We start from the raw sequence: 17,685 nt of genomic DNA, 5'->3' as shown, positions 1-17,685 counted from the left end.
GGGATTTTGAGGAATTTTGTTAGTTTATAAGGTTAACATGAGCACCACATGTACATTTATTCAAGACCCCCTTCTCAACTGAAACTGGTTTACCTTTTTAAAGGGAGCTTTTATTCATGTTGTTTATCTTGCTCCTTATTTGTGCCTATCTCAATTTCCTTATTGCCAACTTTGGTCTGATTGGATCATAATGTTGTCACATATTACCTATTTTGATATTACTAGAATATCACATTCAGTATCAAAGTAATATTTATCACCACCTTGATCACTTTTCTTGACAAGTGTATTACGTTTGATAAAATCCATGACTTCATTGAAGGTTTCGTCTGATACTGATTCCTGAAACTTCACTGTCATTGTGATGAAATCAAGAACAAGCTTGGTGGCAGGTGTCATCTCATCTTGGGTGAAACAGGTGGTTACATCTGCTGATAGTGTGTAAGAAGATTGAGTATAAGCCATCTGGTACTTGCTGAGAACAGATTTCACATCTGTAGAGGTGATGAAACAGTTTGTCTTCACCTTATACGATTCAGCAGTAGTTGTTGGAGTCTGCTCTTCCACGGCTAGCTGTGGGAATGTCTTTGCAAGCAATGCCATACCGGAGTCTACGATAGAAAGATGAAGGGATATACTGTTTATGGTCTTGCTATAAGATCATAATGTTTCATTCCTTAAACACATATTCAACAACTCTTCCTATACCTTTGTACAAGAGCCAACCGTTGTTAATCCGTTATGAATCAACTGTCCAGTAGCGTATACGCGAACGCAAGGTTACGCGTAGGCGTAACGCATGAGCGCGTAAAATTCGTCATGCCTGGAACGTATCCGTAAACATGTATTTATACATACTCGCTATATAACAGCATGCGTGATTGGTCGATAGGCGCCCAGACAAACAAGTATGTCTATGGATAGGCGGGCATAAACAACGTTTCGTTTATACCCGGCGTTCCGGTCATAAACAAGCCGCGCGAGAACTGATGGACGCTCGCGAGTAGGATATTACGCGTCTATGTTCGCGAGCTATTTACGCAAAGCGCGAGTGATGTACGCGATGTTCGCCCGCGTCCAAGCACGATGGACTGAGCAAGAAAACGTTTTCTTACAATTAGCGATGGAGAAACTGTTAAAAATGTTAAGGAACTGGTAGTTTTAGTTTAAAATGATGGTATTTTTAGTTTTGGAGGGAAATAACAGCAAGCAGAATGTTGCGTATGCATGAACGGGGTTCATTCATATATTTTCATGACTAAACGTTGTTTATGCCCTTGGGCTAAAGCCTTCGGGCATAAACAATCGTTTAGTCATGAAAATATATGAATGCACCCCTAACTCTCTTATGTTGACGGTAGCAGCTAATTATTACCGTTTTATTCTTATTTATTGCCGATATCAACAGAGAAATACCGCGATCGTCTCGAGTGGCAATGACAAATGGACATTCCGAATGAAAGAATCATGTGAATTAGACATCTTTAGCTTGTTTCGTTGTTGAAATGGATTCAATCATGTTTCACCGTTAAAGCTGACCTCGCGAAGTAAACCACTCAGACGACGCGGACGCATCGTTGTTAATCGGTGAAGAACAACGGTGAAACATAATTGAATCCCTAAATGCAACAGCTCTGGAATTGCTTGAAATGCATAATGTCCAGGCATAATGAATTAGTATTTGTCTCATGAAAACATTTTTAAAACATTTTGTATGAAAACAAAACACCACAAAAACATTTAAACATGTAATCAAAATGTTATTGCTAAATATTTTGTCAACATTATGGTAGAACATTTTGCATCAAGTATTCACAATAATTTCCTTTATGTTATTAAAACATTTTATACTCTTTATATAACCTGACATTTCATGTAAAACGTTTTGTGTTTGATGCGTTAACTGATACTCCTTTGTGATTAAATGTTGGTGTTCTTTCTATTACATGCACACTTTCTACACCATGTTAGTGTATTATAATTATATCGGCATAAAATTACTATGTCTTCTCAAAATTTCTCAAAACAGAAAAATCGAGTAACCTTGGGTATTTTACCCACCTGTTTTTAGTATCATTAATATTATCCCTCCAGGTTCCAATAACTCATAGAACGTTTGGACTTTTTCTTCTACTTCACCAACATAATACATGGAATGGACAATGGTGATGAATTGGTACTTCTGCTCTGGTTCCATAGATCTCTCAAACTCTTGGAAGGTTTGGTTATGCCACTTGAATTCAATGCCTGTAATGTCGCTGCTTTTCTAACGCACGGTTTCTTGGTATTTGGAGATCTGCTCGGTGTTTGGTTCAATGACGGTTGCAGATATTCGAGAGAATCTGGTTTCCAATTTCTTCAGCTGTAATGTTTCTTGATAACCTATTGGAAGAAAAATCATATTAGCTGTTAAAGTTCCAAGATATATTTACTCAATTTGACAGAAAATGGATGGTTTTAGTTTAGTTTAGATTTTATTTGTACATATAGGCCCTTGGCCCTTTGCACTACAAATATAATAATTACATATGAGGAAGACATATAAATAACATGAAGAAATAATTACATAAATTCAATCATTTCACGAAGTTTCATAGCGTGAAAAACAAATAATGAGAGACCACTGATGTCAGATGGTGTATCTGAACTCATGAGTGATATGAATTTTGGGGGACTCGGTTCCGATCCATACCTGAATGGGAGATATTTTTGACGAATCTTATCAAAAACTTGCAGACCATGACAAAATGATATTCATCTTCAATATTCCCATCCCTGCACAGATCACAAACCCGGTCCTCCAAATCCAATTTCAGTCTTCTACCTGTTTCAATCTTGAGAATATGACTGGAACACCTTAATTTAGCTAAAAACGCCTATATGAGGCGTGTTTTTACATCAAAAAGATATTTTTCAGGAGTCAATTGACACTTGAAAGTGCAATACGTGCGTAGCTTATCAAGTGAAGTTACATCAGAATACCAGTTTTGTTTTGCAACATCTTCAAGTCTTTGTTTAAATATGTACATAAAAAGACATTTATTTTCAACACCTTGATTGTACCAAACGTGGCCAAAGCCATGCATTAAAAGAATGTTTTTAACATGCATTACCCAGGTTGATTTACCTCTGTCATCAAGATACAATAACATAAGGTAGCATTTTTTTGGATACCTGTTATTGTCCATATTTAGAGTTGGAACCAAAATTTAACACAACGAATCATACAAGTAACATAAATTGGAAGTCTACCACATTCATCAACAGCAGCATTATTGGGAGTGTTTTGAGATATCTGTAAAAAATGTTTACATGCTTTGAAATGAATTTTTTCAATGCAATCATATTTTTTGTAACCCCAGATTTCAGAGCCGTATGTAAGAATAGGCAAAATTGTTGTATCAAATATCTTGAAGTATGAGTCATAAGAAATATTTCCAACGGCAGACATCGTTTTTCTAAGTGCGTTCAACGCCTTACTCGCCTGATCAGCCAATGCTCGTGTCGCTCTGCCCCATGCATTACCAGTACCAGACAATGATACCCAGGTAACGGTACGATTTAACAACATCAAGGCGATTGTTTTGATAAAACCAAGCTTCGTCTCTTCGAATGCGCCCTCCTTTCCGGAAAATCATGATTTGAGTTTTATTGATGTTAACCTTCATTTCCCAGTTCAAACAAAATTCTTGGAGAGAGGCTATGTGTTTCTTGAGTCCACCGACTGTATCAGCCATAATAACAATGTCATCCGCATAATAAAGTGAGTTGATCTCTGTGATATCAGGGTACAATTGAAATCCATGAGCACCGTTATTATCAAGAAAGTTTGACAGTTCAGAAATAAAAAGAGCAAATTGTAATGGGCTAAGTAGACAGCCTTGCTTGAGTCCAGTAGTACATGTTAAAAATTCAGAGATTGTATTTCCTTTGCGAATACAGGCTTTGACGGTTTTGTTTAAGCCTGTCAAAATGTTCTTCATTTTACCTCTGATTCCAACGGAGATTAATTTCGCCATAAGTTTTTCTCTTGAGACGCAGTCAAAAGCTTGTTTGAAGTCAACAAATAAACAATAACATTTCCCTCTTGATCGGAGAAGTTTCTTTTGAATGACACTGTATAATGTGAAAATGTTATGCACAGTCGAATATCCTTTACGGAAGCCAGCTTGATTTTCCGGAATTTTATTATTTTGATCACACCAATCAGCGAGTCTTGTATGCAGAATAGAGGTGAAAATTTTCCCAAATACATCAAGCAATGTTATTGGTCTATAGTTACCAGGTTCTTCCATAGAACCTTTTTTTATGTATGGGTACAATAATTCCTCTACTCCACGCAGTTGGAAAAACACCGTTATTAAACAAATGATTTAACAATGTATGAATAAGTTCTAGAACATCACTAGAAACATGTTTAAAAATTTCACTAGGTAGGCCATCTAGCCCAGGTGCCTTATTTGGCTTCAAAGAAGAAATGGCATTTGTTATTTCTTCCATACTTAAAGGTGAATTCAAATCAATATCACATTCCTGGTCATCATCAACTTGAATCTCCATTAAATCATTGTATGAGTTCTCATTGTTTTCAGCACCATTTAGGTGGATGTCATTTTCAACATGGTCATTGTGACTAAAAAACACACTTGAAATGGTGATACCAATCACCCATACTCAACGAGGATTGAGCAACAGTCTTATGTGGATTCAGGATACTTTTCACAGTATTCCAGAATAGCTTTGGATTAGAAATTACATTCTCTAACTTCTGCAGGAGATTTTATTTGTACTGAAATTTCTTGTTTTTACACAAACTTTTATACACACTTTTAACATGTTTATATCTGGTAAAATCACTCATGTTATTTGTTCTTCTAAATTTACGGAGCAAAGAAAATTTCATAGCTTTCGTTTTCGTACATTCATTATCAAACCATGTATTTTTGTTCAAACCGACTCTCTGAGGGTTTTCTTTATTTACAAGCATGTTTTGAGCAGCAGACTGGAGCGCCTGCGTAATCAATTCAACGGCCAAATCAATATTTGTTACAATACAACCTTTAGCCGCTGCAAGTATTTCTTGACAAATGTTTGACTCAAGATTTCTACTAAATTGAGCACCGTGGTGATCATCCCATTTGTATTTTGTATAGTGATGTGTAGTATTAATGTCCTTGTCCTGATGTGACCTGGCAAGATTATAAACATTAGTCTCAGTAGACCAACAGATTGGTAAATGACACGATTCAACTCTTGCTACTACCTCAAAATAACAAATGTCATTGAACATATTAGTAGATACAATTGCATAATCAATAACACTAGATCCATTCGCACCAATAAAGGTGTATTCACCCATAGCATCGGCTTCACTTCGCCCGTTCAGGATGTGGATATTAAACAGTTTACATCAAGAGAGCAACTTACGGCCGTATGTGTTAACAATAGAATCTTTAGATTCACGGGGTATAGCAAAAACATCTTCATCATAGACATCATTGGTGTCAACAATAAAGTCAATAGAATCATTTTCAATATAATCCAGTTCATGACCTGTACGAGCATTAAAATCACCACAAAGCATAATATTTACATCAGGGTAGTCAACAAGAATAGTGTTCAAAGCATCTTCTAAGGTATCAATACTAGTTTTGGAATTAATTGAATGACGAGTGGAATTTACAGGAGGAATATACACAGTTCCCAAAATGATATCTTTATCTATACCAAAAAAGGTTTTACATAACACAAGAAAAATGCATTCCTCTTGATTAGTAGAAATTCTACTAATACCTTTAGCAATATCATTTTTGACATAAACCATAACACCACCAGATGTACGACCAAAACGAGGTTTCTTACCAGGGGTATCGTATAATGTATAACCAGGCAAAAAAATCACATAATCTTTTACATCAGTGGTCCATGTCTCCACGAAACAAATAATATCATAATTCAAGCAATTTTCAATAAAGTCAGCATTATCAAGTTTTGAGAACAGTCCATCTACATTCCAAGCAATGAAGTTCAGTGTTTTTTTTTCACAAAGCTAGTTTTACCAGTTAAAGGGCCATGGGCAGACCCCTATTTGGAAACGACCTCTTTACTTTCTTCATCATAATGAAATGAAGCAACATTTCCTGCATGATCAGTAACAACTAGTTTTTTGTATTTGATATCAGCTTTCTTGACATCGTTTTTGATTTCATTTCTTTTTTCACGAAGGATTTTATGAACATCACGGGTATTTTTGCAATAATCCTGATTTACATAGATATTTGACCCTTTCAACTTATATGTGTTACTCAAGACCCTTTCTTTATCTTTGTACTTTGAGAACATGACAATAATTGGTTTAGATCCATTCTGAGTAGGCCCATTTGGGATACGGTGAGCGCGTTCAATATCAATGCCAGTTGGATCGATCTTCATTTGGGAACGTATTACATCTCTTACTTTTTCTCACTCGTTTCCCATGATTCATTATTTTGGTCTTGTGGTATACCTGCGAATATAAGATTGTTTCTTTTGTTTCTATCTTCTAGGGAATTAACTTGGTTTTGTAGTGTCTTTGTATTTTCTTGGGCTTTTGCCAGCTCCTCCCTTGTACTGCTCAATTTAGACTCCAGGGCTCCAACTCGATCTGTTAAGCGTTAAACCATAGATGAACTCCTGGATGGGGCAGCTTTAATTAGCATGAGGCCACATTGATATGTAAATAGCGTATTGTTATTTAAATTTGCGCCCAGACGTATTGAGGGCGACAGTCAGGTTATCCAGACGGAGAATGGCTGCATATGCCGGGCATGTCAATTTGCTGAGTGAAGGCTGATAATCACCTTTCTGTATAGGTAATAAGCTAGTATATTTCGTGTACCAGTTGGTTATGACAAAAAATTAGTATCATATTAAATATATTAAATGTATAAACTTTGAAATTTACATGAATTTGAAGAGCAGAGCTTCAAATGTAGCTAAGTCAGGTGATGTGAAATTCTGCTGCGTGACCCCCTCTGCGTGGTAGAATTATATTCATAAAACATTGAATTTAACAGATATCATGGGTAGCCAACCACGATTTATCAGCATTTAAAATATATGTTAATTAACAAAGATAAATAATAAAGAGTACAAATGGCAATTAACTAGTAAACAAGCCTGAAATCTTAAAATGTTGCCACGTGATTTCCCGAACACATGATATGTTAACATGTGACCACTATTCAGATTTACCGTAAATATTTGGAGTATGCTTGCACATCATGCACATACACTGTGCATTTCTTTACTTCCGTATAAAATCAATAATTCGTGCTGGGAGCCAAGTAACATTGTCTGCTCAGAGCAGATTGGTATTTTATTTTACTTGAGAGCATAATAGAAATACATAAAGACGAATAAGGCGCCATGATGGAAGGTCAGGTCGGGTATCAAAGGTTATTATAACTTAAATACTACTTGTATTTCTCACCTTGCCTCTGTCACATATTTCCTTCATATTATTGACAGCAAGTCCTAATTTTGACTTTGCTATTGCAAAATGTCATTTCATATCAAATTAGTAGACTTTCTTTGAAAAAACATATAACTGGTGCCTGATGGGAATACCCGTCCGCCATTTCATTAAACTGGATCGTTTTCGCCTGTTTTGCGCCCAGATGTATTGGGGGCGCGCTATACTCTCATTGAACAGGCAAAGTTCGCAAAACTAACAACGTTGTTATTTGCCAAACTCAATTAACATGATCCAAGGGGTCGAACATGAATTATTCATAACGAGCTATAACGGATCGATAACTGGCCTCACTTTCTAGCTAGTAAAGGCCGGTTTACACGATGCAATTTTCCATGCAATTGCCTGTTGCACAGACCTTGGAAAAAGATTGCACCGTGTATTTTGGATTTGCAAGGAATTAATCCCCCAAGCATCAGGCAAATTAATCCCCCAAGCATCAGGCAAAAAGGTAGAGACATGCTCTACTTTGAAGGTTGTTGCATGCAATCTAACCTCCTTCAGCCAATCAGCTGAATGAACACCAGCTGGTCGCTGCATTCATTTGGGAAATGTAGGGACCAACTTGATTCACCAACATTGTAGGCTACATTGTAGGCCTATGCTGTTGCTGTCAAATAAAACATCATGGCCAATTCCAAAGCAACACCTATGGCACGGAAATTCCTTCTCCGCCTCTTCTTCAGGATAAGTTGTATAGATATACACAGGACGGCGATCTTTTGCTGTCTGGACAGCACAGGTGCCATTTTGATATGATTATGAAAATTTAACCACTAAATATGTTTTGAGTATATCCCCAAATCTATGACCACGCTCATGGAATTGCATGGCCACATATTGCTTCGTGTATTTCGATCAATTGCACAGCTTCATGGTCAGTGAGCACATAATCAAGGGGTGACACTAGATTCACGGTTGTTCTATTATCAACGCAAACCTATGACATATCCCGCTGGCTTGCTACTTAGAAAATGAGGCCAGTTATCGATCGGTTATGAATAATTAATTTCGATCCCTTGATCATGTTAATTAGGGTTGGCAAATAACGACGCCGTTAGTTTTGCGAACTCTGCCTGTTGAATGCGAGTAGCAAGCTTAAAGAGCGCCAGCTAGCAGAGCTGAGAGCAATCCGGTGATGGCGTACTAGTATTTCCCATCAGGCACCAATGATTTGTTTTTTACAGAAAGTCTACTAATTTGATAATGGAATAACCTTTCGCAATAGTAATGTCGAAATTAGAAATTGGTGTCAATAATACGACGGTAGTGTATCACTTGAATTTGATACGATATCCAGCCAGCGATTTAGCGATAAAAAACCTTTGACCACTGACCTGACCTACCGTCACGTGAAGCGCCATATTCGTTTGTTTTTATTTCCTCGTGTGATAATAAATATCATTCAAACTATAGTTGTCGGCCGTAAACGTAGTTTATTACTGGCCTAAGAAGTTTATTTTTAAAAACAAGTAAATAATCATTACTCACCGTTCCATTTGATCTTGTGGATTTCTAAACAAGTAATAAATTGAAACGCCGCCACCGGATTGCTCTCAGGTAGTAAAGCGGGCGCACTTTCAAGCTTTGAAGCTTGCTGTTCACTACCGGTAGTAATATTAATTAAGTGATGTCACTGATGTGCAGAGTTTCTGGAATACCACTTGTATCGTGCATGTATAATTTGAATGCAGCTTGCTGTATTTAATATGTGTAGGCCTATTACAAGAGTTTAGGCCCATCGAAAAAAGCAATTGAATAATTTTGGAGATTATCAGGGGCTGTGCAATAGTTTTGAGTCCTGGGGAGGGTAAAATGGGGGGGTGCGATTTTAAACGCTTTATAAAAGGCTTAGGATAACCTGGGGGGGGTACTTGGATTATTTTTCGCCGGGGATGTGCGGCCCGAGCTTCCGAACCCATAACCATTTCTAAGGGTCACGATTTTACCGAAAATAGGTACCCATATCTAAGGATTGTCAGGAAAGTAAGGACCCATATCTAAGGATTTGAGCTTGAAAATAGTAAAAGCAACATGTTTTTCCCGCATGTTTTTCCTTTTCACACATAGCACGGAAAAAGGGAGACCCATGTATAAGGATTTTTTCTTCAGTAGACCCATGTTTTAGGATTTTTCGTGGGAAACCTTGTACGTGAGTACCCCGGGGGGGGGGGACGCTTATGATATGGAAATTTTATTTTGAACAAAAATTCTTTAATCACTATTGATGATTTCGCCTACCATGGTCAATAATGAGTAAAATATCGGTTTAGTTTGTTTTTTTTAAGTTTTCTTATTGTAGGCCTACATCTACAAATCTGATGTATTTAATCATTATTTGGAATCCCAATAATTTGAATGTCCAACAGGGGGGTGGTCACAATATTTTGGCAGGCTGAGAGGGGGAAGCTATTTAGTTAGTTAGTTAGTTAGTTAGTTAGTTAGTTAGTTAGTTAGTTAGTTAGTTAGTTAGTTAGTTAATTAGTTAATTAGTTAGTTAGTTAGTTAGTTAGTTAGTTAGTGAGTTAGTTAGTTAGTTAGTTAGTTAGTTAGTTAGTTAGTTAGTTAGTTAGTTAGTTATTAATTAATTATAATTATTAAGGCTTGTTCAAGTAACTCGCCTCTACGCACTCACTTGCACCGGCTCAACAAATCAATCAATCAGTTAATCAATCAATCAATCAATCAATCAATCAATCAATTCACAAACAATGAATATGAATAAATTATATGATATTCAATTTCGATCAACAGACGTATCACAACCATCAAACAATGAATAAATGAACTGATCGACCAAGAGCCCTCTTTGAGTGTGAGTGAGTGATTAAACAAAATAAATACATAATTATTTACATTAAAAAACAACAACAAATAAACAAATAAATAAATAAATAAATAAATAAAAAAAATTAACAAATGGTATCGTAGCATTGCATTCACAAAAATAAACATTGCTGACAGGAAGACTCGAACCAACAATCTTGGCATCATCAGTCTGATGCTCTACCACTGACCTACGACGGCGGGTAGTGGTGAGTATCTAGTTTTTAGCCTATACAGTGTTCGTCTGTGATAATGCCGCCTCGTGAAATAAATATGAAATAGACAAGTTATTTTGATATCAATCTTTTTTTTTTTCAATAGAGCCGTAACATTTTGTTTAAAGATCTCAATTTTTATTTTCTTTAGAGCAGGGAAAAACATTTCCCCTTTTCTACAATTTGAATCTACTTCTTTTATTACTGATTTAATGTTACACATTTCACAACAGATATTTAGCTGGCTTAATGGTGTTGCACTGCGCTTTTTAACCGGGAGGTACCGAGATCGATTCCCACCTCTGCCTACAATTTTTTTTCAAGCCTGGGAAATAATAAGTTTATTTGGCTTCACAACGCTAAATTATTCATGACTTGCCCGATCTGGTGGTGTAAAGTGCTCTCCATAACATATGAATATTAAGCAATAACACAGTGGCTAATTTAAATAAGAATGCGGCACATGCAAATGAGGGATTGCCCTCTCCAGGAATTGCTTCATGACATAATCTCACCCACTAAGTAATGGGCCTTGCAATGGAAATTTCATCGTGTAAAGCCACCTTAAACCAGCTGAATTTTTCATAGATTTTGCGTTGCTAATAGAACAACCGTGAATTTAGTGTCACCCCCTTGGTTAAACTCTTCATGGTCAGTAGCCACGCTTTGTTCGTTTGCCACTACGCGGTCCTCTATATCATTCACTCTTTCATTCATAGCAGCCCATTGTTTATTTCCTTTATCAATCCCCTGTAGAACTTTGTCTAACCGGTTGTTAATTTCTTTGATATCGTCTTTAGTTGCATAATCGTTGGTATTGGTCCTAGTATAAGGATGGGATATCTTTATGTTGTTGAACATGTTGAAGAAATTGATTTGAACCTGCCGGCTCATGATATCAATGCTAAATTGCCTATAATTCAATTAAGAACTGTATATCGGATGTGCGTCAAGTTATACTTTTCTGACTCATTATGATGAGAGGAATACATTGGTATAATTTCATGATCACGATCGTGATGAAAACAGCATTATTGTGCGCAGCGCGCAAATATTTTGTATTTTACACTCTTTTGGCCCATGATCGGGGTGAATTTTGGTTGAAAAGGGGTTTCTTGACCCTTTTCTTTTCCTTTGCCCTCTAGATTTTCTCCTTCATTTGTTGTTAGAGGGGCAATTACATTTTATTGCCCCACCCCTCCCCCGCGCTGGCTACGCTACTGCCACGAACCACCCCAATAATGGTCCAGGCAAGTTTTCATCCATTTCGGACACTTATCATTTACAATTGGTACATTCTATACTGTCTGTGATTACAGCATTGGAATCAGCAGTGTAAAGTAGCCACATATATACACCAACTTTCATAGTTCTAGAGGGTGTACTTCCCATAGCAAAAAGAAAAGTTTCCCGGTGACCACCCGATGACCATTCGGTGGTCATCAAAAACCTTTCGGGTACCTTTTCCAGAGTTATCCGAAAGTGCCCGCTGGATACCTTGTGGATACCTAATTAAGTTATCCAAAAGTTTTCGGGTAGACATCCGGAAGTCTCCCAAAAAAAATTTCAAATGAGTTACCCAGAAGGTTCCCAGAAACTTCTTTGCAGGAATTACCCGGTGGTTATCCGCTTTTAATTTGACCTTGAAATAGCATAAAGCATCTTAAGAATGCATTGTGGGTGGGTATATGGTCAAAGGTCACTGAATGAATTCAAAATGGAGTAGCTAGCTGTTGGCAGTTGGAATATAGTTGTGCAGAATATTCAAGTTATTTGTGGTCCAAAATGTATGGATTTACATGTAGGACATTACTAGATGTTTACTAATTAATCTAATCTGGAACATGCTGTGCTTGATTTCATATGACAATGCAGGTAGGAACATTTGAATGAAATGATTTGTATATTGATTCAGTCTTTATACAAGTACATGCACCTAATATGTGACACAATTGAATGTTTTAGTTTATATTTATCTAGTAAATCATACATGATTTTGACAGTAAATTAATGTTAATTAAATTACTAATCATCAGCTAATGTGTCCATTAACTGATAAGTTTGATGTTAAGCTTTTTGTTGCAAATAAATTATAATATTTGATATAAATATTATAGGCTGTGTCAGTGATGTGGTCACATTTAGGTACTGTAATATATGTATATATGGTGATATCATAACAATTTGGTTGTACATTAAGTGAAAGGTATGCACCTTATAAAGGTGTGTACCAAATTAATCAGAAGAATATTTTTGTACAATAACTATAATTAGCATTTTTAAAATATTTTCTGGCAAACATGCTTGCAAATATTTTGTCAACACTGACATTTTTTATCAAAACCTGATATTTTTGCTTGCTACACTTGTACGTTTTGTGGAGACTTTTTATACTTCTGCAAATTAGGCCAGCTCCCCCCCATATCCCCTACCCCTGCGTAAAGGCCTGCCTGTAACCCTCCGCACATCATCGGAAGGAATAAAGCTGGGGTATAGTGTGATGGTATGGATATCAATGAAAACAGGTGATCGCGAAAGTATGGGCACCCATCCCATCCCGCGATCAGCCTTTGCCCTTACCATCTTTGCCTAAATGTCCCATTATTCCTTCAACAACAACATTTTTGAGCCTATAGTTCTAGGCCTACTTTTAGTAAAAAGTAGTTAGAAAAGTATAATTGTAATCATTATCATTAAATATCACATATTTTGCCTTACCTTCACCGCTGCCCACACCAAGCACACTCAATGGCTGATCATCAAGTTTATCACCAAATTTTTCAGATAAAACCTTCACTACATTTGATTCAAATTCTTCTTCTATCCATTTTGCCATAATATCATGACGTCGTGTTTGTTGATAATATTCATTGAGAGCCAATAAATACCAGTCATGGTTACAGTATAATGGTTGTGGGATTTTCTGTTGGAAATTTGATGTAGCCATGTTGCAGTGTAGTAAGGGCCATATGTCCTGTGAGTTAGGACAAAATCTCCCAGGTTGACCAATTCGGCTGTAGTAAGGTTTTACAGGTCATCTTATAATGCTATGATTTAATGACCTCTTGCCCTCTCCACTCACTGTCTGCATCATCCTACAGGGTTGTTTTAATAATAAATTCAATTTTGACAGCAATTTTTCCCAACTTCCCAAAGATTTATATTTCAATGTAATCAAATTTATGGATACAGACTTGATGAATCAGGAATCAAATACTAGTATATGTATTCTAAATGGCGTTTTAGTAGACATAAAAATAAATGTAGTTGATGGTAAGGGGTGCCCATATCAAAAAATGAGACCTTTGCGGATAACTTCCGATAGTCACCGGGTAGACACCGGCAAATATCACATGCAAATTAGATAGGTAGCGGGTGACTACCCGATAAATTTTTCGGAAACCATAGTGGATACCTATCAAGTAATAGGTACCGGAAGACTACCCGATGACTTTTTTGGGAAACTAGCGGGTAACTACCCGATGACTTTTTTTGGGAACTAGCGGATAACTTTTGGTGACGATATACCTGGTGACCTCTTTGGAGACTTCCTGGTGACCTTTTGGAGAATGCAGAAAAACAAATTCATGAGTATGCACAAATTTATTAGGCAATTTAAAGGAGTATTTCGTGATCCTAGCATCCTCTTTTTATGACATTTTTCAGTACATATCCACGAAAAAGCATATTCCCAAAATTTCAGTTGATTCCGATTTTGCGTTTGCGAGTTATGCATGATTATGTGTATTACACTGCTCCATAGACAATACGTTGTAATTTCGTTCTGGTGCACCAGAACGAAATTCAAATTTCGCGATATCTTTGCTAAACGAATTAATCTGCAAGAAATATTTTGTACATAAACATTATGTAGCCAGAGTATTCCAGTGATATAAAAATCTCAACTTTTTTTTGAGAAAAGTGGGGGATGAGGCTGTGGATCACGAAATGCCCTTTTAACTTATTATTTGAATTGTAGTTTTTGGAGAAATACAACTCTGCAGTCATGGCAGTTGAGCTAGTGCTATCTTGCTATAAGAAACTTGAAAGTGTATAATGTAATTGTAGTTATTGTACAAAAATATTCTTCTGATTTAATTTGGTACACACCTTTATTAAGGGACATACCTTTCAATTAATGTACAACCAAATTGTTATGAATATGTTATCAGCATATATGCACGTATTACAGTACCTAAATGTGATTGATCACATATGACACAGCCTATAATTTTTATATAAAAAATTGTAATTTGTTTACAACAAATAGCTTAACATAAAGCTTATCAGTTAATTGATACATCAGCTGATGATTAGTTATTTAATTGCCATTAATTTACTGTCAAAATCATCTATGATATACTAGAAAAATATAAACTAAAACATTCAAATGTGTCATATATTAGGTAATTGTATAAAGACCGCATCAATAATACAAATCATTTAGTACAAAATTTCCTACCTGCATTGTCATATGAAATCAAGTATCCAATGCTTTATAATTCCTACAGCATGTTCCAGATTAATTAGTAAACATCTTGTAATGTCCTACATGTAAATCCATACATTTTGGACCACAAATAACTTGAATATTCTGCACAGCTATATTGCAACTGCTAACAGCTACCTACTCCATTTTGAATTCATTCAGTGACCTTTAACCATATACCCACCCACAATGCATTCTTAAGATGCTTTATGCTATTTCAAGGTCAAATTAAAAGCGGATAACCACCGGGTAACTCCTGCAAAGAATCCAGGTAACTCATTTGAAATATTTGAGTTTTTGGGAGACTTCCGGATGTCTACCCGAAAACTTTTGCATAACATAATTAGGTATCCGCAAGGTATCCGCTAACGGGCACTTTTGGATAACTCTGGAAAAGGTATCCGAAAGGTTTCTGATGACCACCGAATGGTCATCGGGTGGTCACCGGAAAACTTTTCTTTTTGCTATGGGTGGTGCAATAATTATGTGTACACCTGGTCTGGTGAATTATAGGGGCGGGGGGCAAAGGATTTTTTGGCAGACCAAAAGAGGGAAGCATTTTTTGGCAGGACGAAAGGGTCGAAAGGTGGGGGGGGGCAAACGATTTTTGGCACAGATATTTTGGGCACCATTTCTAAATTTATATTACGCCCTAAAAAGGTGTAGGAAAACGTTAGGAACACATTCAAATATGCACAATTTCCTGCTCGCTGCGCTCGCATTATATGATAAAACAATTTAAGGTTTTAAGTTCCCAAAAATCTTTCATGTGTAAGGGGGGGGGGGCAAAGAATTTTTGGCAGGTCAAAATGGGGGTTGGAAAAGGTTTAGTTTGGAACGTCAAATGGGGGGGGGCAAAGATTTTTAGGCACAGACCATTTTGAAAATTCACCACCCCGGGTGTACACATAATTATTACACAGCCCCTAATGAAATATAAAAATGGTAAGAAAGTTTTGATATCTTGACAATTTTTAGTTTTTATTGTTGATGGGATTAGAAACACAAGTTGTGCTAAAGTTATGTCTGAACGATTATGACTTTAGTGCAAAAGGGCAGATTGTATTACTGTTTCAATAGTTAGCTCAATCTATTAGAAAGTTGCCAATATATATGTGCTGCTGGAGCAGCGATCGTCCGGTGTTTTCTCTAATTTGATAGATACTTTTTGACCCCAATATCACCCACATGACCTTGGACCCCGGATGACCTCGGTTTGATGACCTCTGACCTCGACCTTATTCGTGACATGTTCCCTCATTTAACTATTTCAAGCAAATATAGTTTATAACACACCTACCTCTATCTCCCATGTGAATTTTGCGAGATTTGGGACTGAAAAACTGAACATTTGGTATTTAATTCAAATTTATTATTATAAGGGACCGTTCACAAACACTTGTTAGGGGGCCTGATTCTATGCTTTTCTATGGGTTGACCCGTAATTTTCATGTCAAAAAAAGGGGGGCTGAAATTTTTGAGGTCTGAAAAGGGGGCCCCGAAAGACGGTCCCTAATTTTATTTATTTTACCAAGTTTAAGCCTAGAGGGGCAGCAGCATGTTAGCGACATTGTTTCATCCCGTTGACCCTATATGACCCGACCCCGGATAACATCTGTTAATGACGTTTGCCTTTGGATGACTGACTACTCTTACTGTCTTGTTCCATTTGAAAGGGTTACTATATACAGTAATGCAACCCTGGTACAAAACGGTAAAATTCTAGTTGCAGCATGAGAATGAAACTTTGACCCCGGATGACCTCTAATTGGTGACCTTTGTTCTCATATTTAATTAATTAATATATTACGCCCGTAAAGGTATAGGAGACCGTGAGCCAACTATTTTCCCTCGACCTGGCGGTCTCGGGGAAAATAGTAGGCCCACGGTCTCCAGTTCACCTCTGGAGAGCAATAGATTCCACCAGATCCCTCATGAGCAGTAAATATTGTATATGATTGCGCCTTACACTGATGCTTTGCATCAAAGTGTTCTTATCTTATTTAGAATTGCAAATTTTGTTTGCTTTACATGCACTTGCACTGTGAAAGTCACTTTAAGTGAGGGTTAAATGGAGTCAATTCTCGCGCTTCATATAACAATGCGCGTGCCAGTCCAATCTTTGACCTCAAGAGTTGACGTCACCATTCTTGCCAACGTATTCGATTTTCCTGCTAGTATGATGCACGCCTACCTACGCCAAAATTAACTTAGGCTAGCCATATTTTCCTAATCCGTTACCATAAAAACAAAAACAATAAAGTTTGGTGGGATACTATGGGATTTTGATATAGACGTATAACCATCTGTTCACAAAATTATTTCAAAAAAAATAATAAAATGAATACTCCGCCTCCTAAACCAGATCAATTGTACCATCACGATTGGGTACAACGAATTTCGTATATGAATATGATGTATATTCATGATATTCCTTAATACATACATTTGTACATACAAATATTTCATTAAAAACCCTCCCACTCGGTTATTTCTAAAAGGTAGTTAGGCTTTCCAAGCCAGTGCATTGAATTAGCATATTATTCTATTTATTCTAAAAACATTTTAGAAACTAATTTATTCGGCGTATACTGCTGTGAGCATGGTGGGTATGATATTAAAATACTAATGTTAAAAACAGC

General features: G+C 36.7%; 1 protein-coding gene across 1 annotated transcript; it reads right to left on the bottom strand.

Annotated features, from left to right (window-relative positions):
• Window positions 1-207: 207 nt before the first annotated feature.
• Window positions 208-13,501, bottom strand: LOC140167640 (histamine N-methyltransferase-like). Its single transcript, XM_072190935.1, has 5 exons — window positions 13,273-13,501; window positions 5,428-5,553; window positions 3,663-3,775; window positions 2,062-2,266; window positions 208-611 (listed from the first exon to the last, which is right to left on the bottom strand). The coding sequence occupies exons 1-5, from the start codon at window positions 13,499-13,501 to the stop codon at window positions 208-210; spliced, it is 1,077 nt and encodes a 358-aa protein (XP_072047036.1).
• Window positions 13,502-17,685: the final 4,184 nt, after the last annotated feature.

The sequence above is a fragment of the Amphiura filiformis genome, chromosome 13 (genome assembly GCF_039555335.1).
Source record: "Amphiura filiformis chromosome 13, Afil_fr2py, whole genome shotgun sequence".
NCBI lineage: Eukaryota > Metazoa > Echinodermata > Ophiuroidea > Amphilepidida > Amphiuridae > Amphiura > Amphiura filiformis.
The sequence above is the reverse complement of the archived record's forward strand: the minus strand, read 5'-3'. Positions and strand labels throughout refer to the sequence as shown.